This window comes from Thalia democratica, chromosome 1, assembly GCF_965202585.1.
Source record: "Thalia democratica chromosome 1, ktThaDemo2.hap1.1, whole genome shotgun sequence".
NCBI lineage: Eukaryota > Metazoa > Chordata > Thaliacea > Salpida > Salpidae > Thalia > Thalia democratica.
In genome coordinates, this window is record NC_139165.1 from 81,533,798 (window position 1) to 81,546,132 (window position 12,335).

At 26.1% G+C, this 12,335-nt stretch overlaps 1 protein-coding gene across 1 annotated transcript; it reads left to right on the top strand.

Moving 5' to 3' along the window:
* Nucleotides 1-3,692: 3,692 nt before the first annotated feature.
* On the top strand, nt 3,693-10,722 carry LOC145840214 (splicing factor Cactin-like). Its single transcript, XM_082947387.1, has 5 exons — nt 3,693-3,797; nt 3,886-3,909; nt 4,853-4,996; nt 5,191-5,419; nt 9,098-10,722. The coding sequence occupies exons 1-5, from the start codon at nt 3,693-3,695 to the stop codon at nt 10,720-10,722; spliced, it is 2,127 nt and encodes a 708-aa protein (XP_082803513.1).
* The last annotated feature ends 1,613 nt before the right edge of the window (nt 10,723-12,335 follow it).

Genomic DNA, 12,335 nt, shown 5'->3' on the forward strand with positions numbered 1-12,335 from the left:
TTAAAAACCTACAAAAAAATTTAGAAAACTTGTTAAAAAACCTTTTGAAATCCTTTGTGTGTGTAAAAAACTTTATAAAAAACACCAAAGGATTCTAGTTATTTGAAGGAAGTTGTTATAAACTATTAATTTTTTTTAATTTTAAAACAGGATTTTCAACATTCACTTTAATAATCACCCCCTTGTTAAAAAGTTTAAAAAAATCACCCCCTTATTATAAGAAAACCTGAAATAACAAATTGGTTTTTTATTACAAATCCTATAATATTCACTGCAATGCCTTAAAAATTATATAAATCTTCCCACACAAGCTAAACTTGAAAATAATAATATGTGCACCGTAAGATAAAAAATGGTATTTTTTTTCCTCTTAAATATAAAACCTTCTAAATATCTGGTGTAAGTGTAAAATTTTCTGTAACTATACCCAAAAAATTCTTTCACAGTTCACAACAAGCCCTTGAATATTTAGTACATGAAGGTCACTGATCTAGCGGAAGCTAATTGTTGCCTTTTTACCAGTTACACTCCTCTTATCACTGAAAATTTTATATCAATCCCTTTTTGCCTCCTATTAGTTATTAGTATTCAAGCCCTAGACTTAATAAAAACACCAATTTTAAAAGTGTTGTTATTTACTTGGTATATAACCAAAAAAATAATTAGAATAAAGGTTGCAACTTTCTTAATTATTTACCCAGACTAGTTTCAGTAGCTTTTTGTATCCTGATTCTTTAAAAATTATCTGATTAGTAATATTTGAAAGTCAAAAATAAAACAAGAAATCATAAAACTTATTTTGATTTGAGAACTTTACAAATTTTTTACAAAGTTAAATAGTTTCAAAATGCATAAACCTACTTCACATTTTACTTAAAATCTTCAAGCTCAACATAAACACTAAGTTATTAAATGTCACTCCGACCTGAGTAGGAAATAGGTTTAAAAGTGTGTCTGGAAGATTAGTTTCAATAGCATAGGATATAAGTTGATTATTGAAATATTAATTTATACAAAGAAACGAGTTGATGACTTATAAACATCTTATAATATGATTTTTTTTAAACCTTGCAATGTACTTAAACGTAATGTAAGTTAAAGTAAAAAAAGTAAAATTTATTTTTAAAAAGCTATGAAGTTACACTTCTAATCTGGCTTTTTAATTAAATTTTTATTATCAAAGAAAAAATAAAAACATAAAAAAGTATTTTTAAAAAAAAAAAAAAGAAATTAATAGTGTTTGCCACTTCAAAAAACTTATTTACTTTAATGCACCACAATTTTTTAACATAATTATGACAGTTTAAAAAAAAATTGTGGTGAATTCAAGTAATTAAGTTTTTTGAAGTAGCAAACATTATTACTTTAAAAAAAAATAAACTGTACTAATTACTTCAAGTTCCACGTTTGCTTAAAAGAATTGTTATCAAAAAAGAATTAAAATATTAATAAAGCAGCCTAATTTTTATAACTTTTTTTTTTAGATATTCTAATTTTTTAAAAGCCGTATATGGATTAATGCGTAGTGGTATAAACCCTGAGCTAAGCTATAGATAAAATGTTATTGAATTAATTTAAGGGTTTGAAGATTCTAAAATGTGTATACATTTTGTTATAGATTATCACTTTTAACTTTTTAAAACCAAAAAAATTGTGCTAGTTAGAATTTACATACAGTTTGTTTGGATCTGGTTTGAAACAACTTTAATTAAAAAGAACTGCTTCATAAGTCCCTGAAGTTTTTTGGTGGTTATAGGTCAAAAAACAAACAATTCAACACAAACATGTACTGATAATTACAAAAAAAAAGTACGATTTTTAATTTAATAAGTTTGTTAGTTTTTAGCTTGAATGTGTTTTAAAAGTGTACATGTCTACCTAATAATCTATCTAGCAAAAAAACGAAAAAAAAAAAATCAAATCAAGTTTAATGACTAACTTATAAGGAAAATATTGTAATTTAATATACTGATTTTTTTTTTATAAATACTTTACTAAAGTTTTTTTGTCATACCGAAAAATTTATGAAACAAAAGTTGGTTTTGTTTTTTACTAAGACTTGGTAAATAATTAATCTTCAAACACAGGATTTTTTAAGACCTTCAAATAAAATGTGAAAACTTTTTGTGAAGCTTTTAAAAGTTATTTAAAACTCAGTAAAAGTATCTGTGTAAATTAGACTAAATACGTCTATAGTTATTTTTTAGTTTTTATTACAAAGTATCATGGCATTTAAATAATATTAATATTCCTGGTTGACTAATTCTATCTTAAATTTTAAAAAGTATTAGGCAAAGTCAGGCTGTTTAACCTTTTTTTTTTGAAGTTTTCAAAACGTTATAAATTTTATTTTTATTTTGCTAAAATTGAATTTGGTTTATAAGTTATTTTAACAATTTTCTTAAAGGTTTAGGTTGCGAGTAACACATTTTTAACATTAGGTTGTTAATTATGTGAAAAAACTAAAGCTTAACAAACAAACAAATGGTTCACTTTACAGCTTAAAAACTAGTCTCATTATTTTTGTTCATTTAAGATGAGTGAATGTAGAAAGAATAATAGCAAAAAAACTTGAAATTTATTTACTACAAAAAGGATTTTTTTGGCTGTAAAATGTTCATAAAATTTTATATTTTTAGTTTACAACTTTGTCAATAATGTTATTAAGCACATTGTTTTAGCGCCTATTAGTGTTTAGTCAATACACTTAAAATAACATTTTGTAAGCGAAATACTTATTTCTAACAGATATTTTTGTTTCATTTGTATACCACGCTTTAAAACTTAACCAAACTGTTATTTATTAACAACTATTGATTACTTAACAACTGTTTATTTATTTTAACTGTTAGATATTTCTTCTAAATAGTATTATGCTTAAAATTCAGATTTTTCTAAAAAGTTTTCGAACTAGTAGTTCTATAAAACTTTTTAATAATAACTGTACTGCTTGTTTTTTATTAACCATATTTGCTGTATTTTTTTTATTTAAAGTTTAGAAACTTAAGGAGAATTAAGTATTAGTAGAAAAGTCTTTTGCGGGACATATATGTAAAATTATAAATATTGCAGTATAAGTTATTGTGGAAAAAGACTTATATTATTTAAAACATTTTTATGCAAAAAAATATTTAATTAAACATTTAAACACCAATATTATGTAAAAAACAACTATATATTACGTTTTAAAAGTTGCTGCCATAAAAAAATCTTTAGCTGTTTTGTACAGATTCTTACGAAACTAAACAAATTTATCATGCCAAATTTATTGTTTGGTGGGCCTTACGTTGCTTACTAGTAACTACTACCAGATATAAGTCTATCTATATGTATATAATTTTTTAGATGTTTATATATTCATGTGTACCTGAAGACCAGACTTAGTAATATAACTTAGTTTTACCAATTGAACTTAGCTTAACACCGATTTATTAAACTTTAGATTGTTCGAATAAAAGTATTTACGTTTGTATGAAAAATTATCTCAGATGTACAAATTTCATGAAAAAATAATTATTAGACAGATTAATTAAATTAAAGTTTTGTAAGAAATTTGATAGAATTCCTTTATTTTAATATATTATTAAAAAAAAAACATTTTACTATATTTAATAATCCTTCAATTCTACTTAATTCTTCAAATATATTTAATAAACCTTATTTTAGCATTTTTATACGAACTAAACAACAAAATGGGCATGAAACGAAATCACGTAACTTCAATCTCCAGTGAACCGAAAAGAAAGCAGAAAAGAATTGTGAAACGTCACTGCTATAATTTGATTAATGGATGCAAGGTTGTCATTTGCGATACGCGGTTTAAAAAGTCGAGTACTGGCGAAAGTTTCTTTGAAAAATACAAAATAACAAATTATATTGCTTCAGGAGGAAACGGAGTTGTCTGCAAAGGTTTGTTTTATAATTAGTTTTTATTGAGTGTATACTAAATAAAACTCGCTTTATAATTACAACAAGTATTTTAAATACAGTCAAACATTTCTTTATATGTAAAGTTTGTATGAAAATATTTTTTACACTTACTAGTTTAAAACAAAAAACTATTTTTACAGGTATAAACATTAAAACTAATAAAGTAGTTGCAATCAAATACAACAAGTTTTACACATCTAAAAATAAACTACCAAATGAAATAAAAGCCCATAAAAAAGCTTTAAAAGCCGTTGAAGGTACAAAATATGAAAATGGTTAGTATAAATGAATATATAAAATTTCAAAGTTCCTAGAATTACCTTTTTATGCAATAAAAATGCAAGGAAAATATAATTTAAACATTTTTTTTGGAAAATAAGGAAATTTATAATTATAGCAATGATTATTAATTAAGTGTTTTTTTTTATATTTAAGTAATAAAGGCATTAAAGTATAACTAAAGTTAGTTACATTTGTACTGAACTTTATAAAACAGGACTAAATTTATTTATGTTCATTACAACTTTTATTTTTTAAATCTTTGTTTTAGTTTACATTAAAGAAAATATATTTTGTATTTAAGAAAATTATTTATTACAAAACGTACAATTTTTTTTTTCAGTAATAATCAAGCTTGAAGACTGGTATTTATTCGATAAGTATTATGTGCTCGTTTTAGAATATTTAGAAAATTACGACAGTCTAGGAGACTATGTAGACTACAAAAGTCTTATCGAAGAAAATTGTGCAAAGAAATTGTTTATAAAGGTAATGTTGTTTTTATTTGTGCCTAACTTTACAAGAAGTATTTCAATGTGTAAGTTTTATTTATAAAGTTATCAAAATAGCTAAAAGTGCGCTGAAACTTGTATATATAATAAGTATCATTTATTTTGTTAACTTTTAACATTCTATTTTTTAGACAATTGAGACTGTTAATGTTATGAACAAAAACGGAATATATCACTTTGATATAAAACCGAACAACATGCTAATTGGATTTAATAATGGAGAACCAAGTATTAAAATAATAGACTTCGGACTTGCTAACTGTAAAATTCATAAAGTAAGTTCTTGAACCTTGGTTTTTTATAAAACTATTAACTTATATGGCAATACTTAAAATCTATATTAGTGCTTTTAAGTAAATATGAATACATGATTAGAATACTTTCTTTTAAATGATTAAGTTCGTTTAATAACATTTATTTTTATACACCTGTAACAAACTATTCACAAACTGATTTAATAAAAACCTAGGTGGAAAAACTATGGAAAATACCAATTGGAACTTATGGTTACAGATCACCAGGCGTAATAAGGAAGAAATGTTTCTACTTCGCTGATATTTGGGCAACTGTGCTCACTTTATACTACATGGTGACAGGGTGGCATTTGTTTGATGATGACAAAAAAATTGATAATTTGAATAAGTTTGTAGCGGTCACACCCTTCGAAGATTTCGTGTTGTATGTGTTGAAAACTATTCGTATAAAATCTGAGATAAATGAGCAAAGCTTAGAAATTTCACATGTATGGTTGAACGATATTTTGTGTGACGAACAAGTTTTAAAACTCTGAACTATTTTTGTAAAATTATACATTTTTGATTTTTTATCGCTTTCACAAACAAATAAAAATAAAAGTGTTTGACACATTTAAAATACTTGTTGAAGTATTTAACAAAAACCATTTTTGTACTTTACAAAACAATATAAACCTTAAGGTGGTGTCCATAAAAAAAGAAATTTTAAAAGTGTAACGAGTTGTATCTTTAAAGTTTTGAAACGTTCTGGGTATACACATTAAATACCTTTCTGGTATTAAATTTTAACTTCTAAAAAAAATAAAATAATTGTTTTATGTACAATGCTTTTAAGTTTATAAATAGTTATAAATTTATTTCAAACCATAACAGTTGTGTACTAATGAAACAAAACAAAGAAATAACGGCCTAAAATATTAGACTTTTAAAGTACTTATAATTAAAATTAGTCTGTGTCTTTGAACATTTAGTTCTTTAAGAAAAATTAAAAGTAGATATTAAAATATAAAAGATTGGACATTTTAGTTTTTCCGGTATATAGAAATAAAGTCATAGTTGAAATATAATGTTATAACTTTATAAAAAAAATATCTTATTTCTATACACTGACGGAATAAGTTTTACAATGTTACAGTAGCTCAGATTGTTATCATGCTCCAAAAAGTAATCCAAGTAAAAAACCTTTTAATTTAAAAGCTAGACACTGGTAACTAATGTTATTATTATTTTGATTCAAAAAGTTTTATCTTTTAATTTGCTGTCAATACTACAACACTGTAATACAAAAAGCTTTCTCTTTGTAACAAAAAAATACTTAATGACTTAATGAAAGTATAAAATAATCAAGATAAACAATTTGATTTTATAAAAATTTGTTAACTCAAAGAATGGTTTTTTAACAATTATGATGATCAGGTAGTGTAAAAAGGTATAAATAAATAGATAAATAAGCTACTCAACATTCATGTAATCTATTTATTAATGGACTGACCTAAAAATTTCCAATGTTTATAAAGTAGGGTAAGAAATTAATTAGTTTTTTAAACATGTTTAACGTTATAAATAAACTGAGTTTACTTTTAATCTTAATAAAAACTCAGAGTATAGTCCTTTTATAACAATATACTTATTAAAAATTGATTTCGTAGCCGTAGTATAAAGAAAATAGGGCAGCGGTTGTCAAAGGTAGTAGTATTACAAATTATCTATATGAAATTAGAATTTAAATAAACTATTTATAACCGTGTACTTATTAAAAGTTTTTTGCAAGCCGTGGTATATACAAAATAGGGCATCGGTTGTCAAAGATAGTAGTACCATACCAATCCTCATAAAAATATTATTTGAACAATGCAACTTATTTTATACAGAAAAGTGGTGGATTAAAAACATTATAGCTAAAATTAATTGAAACAATGTGGAACAAAAACACGCCTCAGTTTTAAAACTAGAAAAATCGGCTTACTAACATATCTTTTTAAAAAAATAGCAGGTCTAAATGAAAAATTTAATATGTCTACGAAACGAACATGTTTCCTTCAATAGATTTAAAATGATAAAACAAATATTAGATGTACTTGAACTATATCAAAAACTAATTATTAAACTTACGTATAACATTAAACTTAAAATCTGCATAATGCTGAAATGTGCAAGCTTAAAATTTTTAAATCCAACAATAATTTAAGTTTTTACAAAACTTACTCGAGCGTTAGATAACAAATTAAAAAATTCAGTTGGTAAAGCAATAACAATCTTTTGGCAACTGTGGGCAGTATAGTTTTCCATTTAAACTTACAAAGAAGAGTACAACTATATCAATATAGACAATATTGTCACTAAATTTAAAGTTTTTACGAAGCTCTCTTTTCGAATGATTCGAAAAATAGCTAAAAGTTGTTATTCTATATCAGAAACTTGATACTTATCACAAAATTTAAATTGTAAACTACTAATGTTTCGTAAATTTATATTTTATCTTAAAAATATTGTAAATCTTTTTCAATTTCAATTTTCTATATATTTATAGTTTTAACTTAAATTTTATCTAAAGTATATGAAAAGCGAAAAGGTTTATTTTTAATTCGTTATGGTGATTTCTCATAAATGTTTTTTAATATTTCAGCCATTGAATATTTGATTCATTGTTTAGGGTGGGCAACGTACGGACCGCCAACAAAAATCTAAGGCTCACAACATATATTTAGCTGGTAAGTATCTTGCGCAAATGAATAATCAGTTCAACTTCTTGACATCACATGCTTTGAAATGTGCCTTTAATTTTTTTTAGTGTTTAGTAATGTTTATCAAATGCTTGTTTTTTTAAATTTTACTACTAAAGACTAATTATAATTATATGGACTAATGACACAGTAATAAGAAAATCTAAAGACATTTAAAGTCTTACCTAATTACAACTAATTAGAAGTCTAACTTGTGCCAATTTAGACTTTTATAATCCATGTTTAAAATCTCAAGCTTACGGTTTTAAGCAGAAGTCAAACTATAATTGATATTTTATTTATCTAATGATAGTTTTTATGACTTGCTTCATACTTTTTAGTTTTGTTTTATAGTTCCTTGGTAAGTATTCAAAGCTTTCAAGATTTTAAATAGTATTTTATTGTTTAATATATATTTCGAAAATAAAAAACTCAAACAAACATTTTTTGTTAAAAGATATGAAAGTTTAATTAAAGTTTATAAAAAAGTTTTGTATAGTGTCTAAGTAAGTATTGATGATTTTAGTTAAAAAAAAAATAGAATTTAGAATCAGAAATGCTCCGGAAATGTAACATTATTATTATAAGTTGTTTTTCTCAATTGCTTTCAATATCAGCTATGAGTAACAGCTTAGGATGCAAGACTGATTTAGCATAAAAGAAACACTATAAAAATAGGTATATAGAGTTATTAAACAGTCTGAAATCCTGGAATTTGACACTTTGGGTAAAAAAAAACTGGAAAAATCTGTAATTTGAAGTAAAATACTTATAGACTAAAAAATGTTTCAAGTTAAAAGTGTTTCAATTCATATTAGCCACAAAAATATATCAAAGACGCTTTTTTTAGACAAATTATTTATTTGTTGTAAAGTGCATCCAAAAAAGCACAACAGTATTTTCTTAGTATGTTTATTCTTTTTAACATATATTTTACCTTAAAATTATTACTTATAACGGACTAAATAACTTTTACTTTTATAAACCAAAAAAATCTCCTAGCAAACCTGATATTGCTTAGAGTTGCATCACATTTAAATTAGCATTTCAGATTCTTTTTTTTAGATGTTTTTATACATTTAGCTTAACTTTTTACAAAAAAAAAAGAGAAATAAAAAGCTTGAGTAAAACATGAATGAAAACCAAATTTTTGGAAGTAATTTTAAACAAACCAGTTGTTACCCAGCCAAATTTTAAGTTTGGTGTTTGACAATAAAATAAACAGTGTACTGTACTTTATAAACCTATTGCAACAGATGCATAGTTTTATAAATTACAATGTTTTATAAATGTATTTATATATATACTTTTTATAAAAAAAACTTAAGAGAATTTTCTTACAGATTTAAATAATATTTATGAATACGTCAAACTAAAGTACAAAAAACAAAAAAAAAAGCAAAACAGTTGACAAAGGCTTTAGAAATTTCCAAGCGTAAAAGAGCAAGAAGATTAGCAAAAATGGAAGCAAAGCGTGTGGAAGAAAAACAAAAAATAGGTCGGGATAAAGAAAGCATGGAATACACAAACTCTTACAATTCCTATGAAGATGTTAATTTACCACAACCCTTTGTTTGGGATAAGAAACTCCTAAAAGAAGGGCTGAAAAATTTGTCAAGTCGAGAAAAGAAGAACATTGTAAAAGGAAAACAGGAAGGCAAAAAAATAGAACTAGAAAAAATTAAAAGGCGAAAAATGCAAGATGAAAAAGAACAAGAGGCGTGCGAAGAAGATAGGCTAGTTGAGCGAGAAGCTGAAAATTCTCAGAAGTGGGAGTCTCAAGAACGCGCGTTCCTCTTGGAGCAAGCGAAGCTGAGGAGCAAGATAAGGATCAAGAACGGGAGAGCGAAGCCAATCGATCTGCTCGTCAGGTACGTGCTGACCACTGAAGATGGTGCAGAAGACCTTACTGACCTCTGCGAGCCGTGCACTTACTTGTATGACTTGACTGAAGAGGATCTTAAAAACTTGCATGCATACATCCAAGTTTATGAAGAATTAGAACAAGGAAAGAATGAGGATTTTTGGAAAGATATGACAGTCATCGCTAAATATGAACTAGAAAACTTGAGTGGGTCAAGCGGCAGGAGATACGGAATTAACGAAAAAGCAAAGCCGTTTGTAAAAAACCTGTTTAATGGAAAGACGTTCGAGGAAATGGCAAAAATAAGAAGGGTCATTGAAATGAAACTGAATCAGTCTTCGGATGTAAGCTACTGGGAGTACGTGCTTAAGATGACGGGCTGCTTCGCGGCAAAAGCCAGGAGAAGGCAAAAACATCAGGAACATCTCAAAACGAAGCTGGACACACTGAAGCACGAGTACATGTTGGAAAGCAACGAGAAAGATATCGACGAGCACGGTACCAGCAAAATGCCGCATCCAACAAAAGTTCCCTTCTTGAGCAAACCTCAAAGTTCCGAACTATCTTCGTCCAACAGTGACGTCAAGCAAAACAGTCATGACGTCATCAGCAATGAAAAAGCTTGCATGCAGGTTTTTAAAGAGCTCGACTACGAGCCGGTGCTTTTAAAGGAACTGCCATCGGGTGTCGTTGTTGTCGGAGAAGAGAACGACGAGCACATGATAAGAGACAAACGAAAGCTGTTGAACAAAACCGGATTGACAGAGGTGAGCAGCAAAGTCGTACTGATGGCGGATAAATACAGGCCTAGGAAGCCGAGGTTTTTCAACAAGTTGCAAACGGGATTTGAGTGGAACAGATACAATCGAACACACTACGATGTTGACAACCCCCCGCCCAAAACTGTGCAGGGTTACAAGTTTAACATACTTTATCCAGACCTGATCGACCCGACTGAAACTCCTCAGTATCATATTACCGACGACCCGACGAACTCGGATATTTCCATAATGAGATTCAGTGCCGGTGCTCCTTACGAAGACATCGTTTTCAAGATAGTTAAAAATGAGTGGGACCGCAAGCACGGGTTTAAATGCCAATTCATCAATACAACCTTACAGCTGTGGTTCAACTTCAAAAGATTCCGTTACAGAAGGTAAATTTTCAACATTTTGTTAGTTCTTTTGTTAAACAGAGTTGTAGCTTTTTATTTAAAGTAAAGAAAAATTTTAAGCACTATTTTTATTCAAATTATTCGTTTAAAAGCTTTAAAAAAATCAAAAAAACGTACTATTTAGTGTTTAAATAAGTATTTTATTATGTCAATTAATGTACTATTTAATGATACTTTTACAAGTTATTTTGTCTCCCTTAGAAATTTTGTAATTGAATAAAGTATAGTAAACTTTACGTCATATTCAATTTATTTAACTATAATATGAATTTTAAACTTCTTTTTTAATTCTCTTTTTTTTTAAATACATACATTATACTTTCAAAACATTTGTTCTATGAAAAACGTTGATAAAGTGTTTTAATTTCTTTTAGTTTTTATTTATATGAATCTTGAATATTTTTTATATTTAAGTAGTCAAATTAGTTGTACTTATTTTATGATTGAACTAATTTTACTAATAAAATTAAACTTAAAAATTTCATCAAATAGAATTTAGCATAAGTATTAAGCTTTAATTAAAGTTGTTTTATTAGATCAACTACTTAGAAATCGTATGTATTATGTTTAAAATTTATTCTGAAAGTGAAACTATGTAAAGAAGATACTGATTTTATCTACGTGTTCAAAAACTTTTTTTTTGCTTAAGTGTTGGTATAGTAGTTCTTTTAATTAAGAATTTATGAAACAAAAAAAAAAGAAGCTATTCTGCTTTTTAAGAAATCAAAGCGTTTTAAACCAAATCATAGTTCGGAAAAAAATGTCAAAATAATTTTGAAACACTTTGTGGCGTATCTGCGACTATACATACTTTAAGCTATTAGAAATGAGACTTAATTTAAAAGAATTAAAATTATAAGTGGCGTGAAATAATTAATTACTCATCAGCCACTTTTAGGTATATATAGTGGTACCTTTGTACGCAGTTAGTAAAAGGCATTTTTAAAATTTATACCATAGCACAATTACTTAAAAAGTTATAACTTTCAAAAATACATATAAATAGCATAAATTACAGTATCTGAATCTCTTGAAAAGTGATTATCTGCAAAAGTTTAATAGTAGACTACAATTCTATGTTTTTTTTTAATCTGTACCTGTTTCAGTACTTGTAAATAAATATTGTCTCTTTATTAATTTTCTATTTTTTGAACTATTTATTTTACTGAGAGTAGTTATTTTTGTTATATATAGTAAATGATATATCAAATAATGCAAAGATTATTAGATATTCTTTAGTTTACCGGTAAATAATACACTATGAAATTTTTGTAAGTTTAAAAAACAAAATTATTCATGAGAATTTTAAAACACATGTAAGTAAGATACTTGTGGTTTAGTTTAAAAGCTGGTTATGACATTATTATGATTTAAGTACGGTTTAAAATGTTGTAGCAAAACACTTAAAAAATTCAAGCTTCAGAAGTACAACAGCTTATGAACAAAAATCATATATTTTGCATATACAATAAAAAAAAATAACTGGAATATATAGATAAGTATTTAGAAATTCAAAAAAAAATTTAGACTTGATTAAAAATTTTTTTTTAATTTATGTATTTAGTATAACTAATAAGATAAGTACTTCTATTAAGTTCG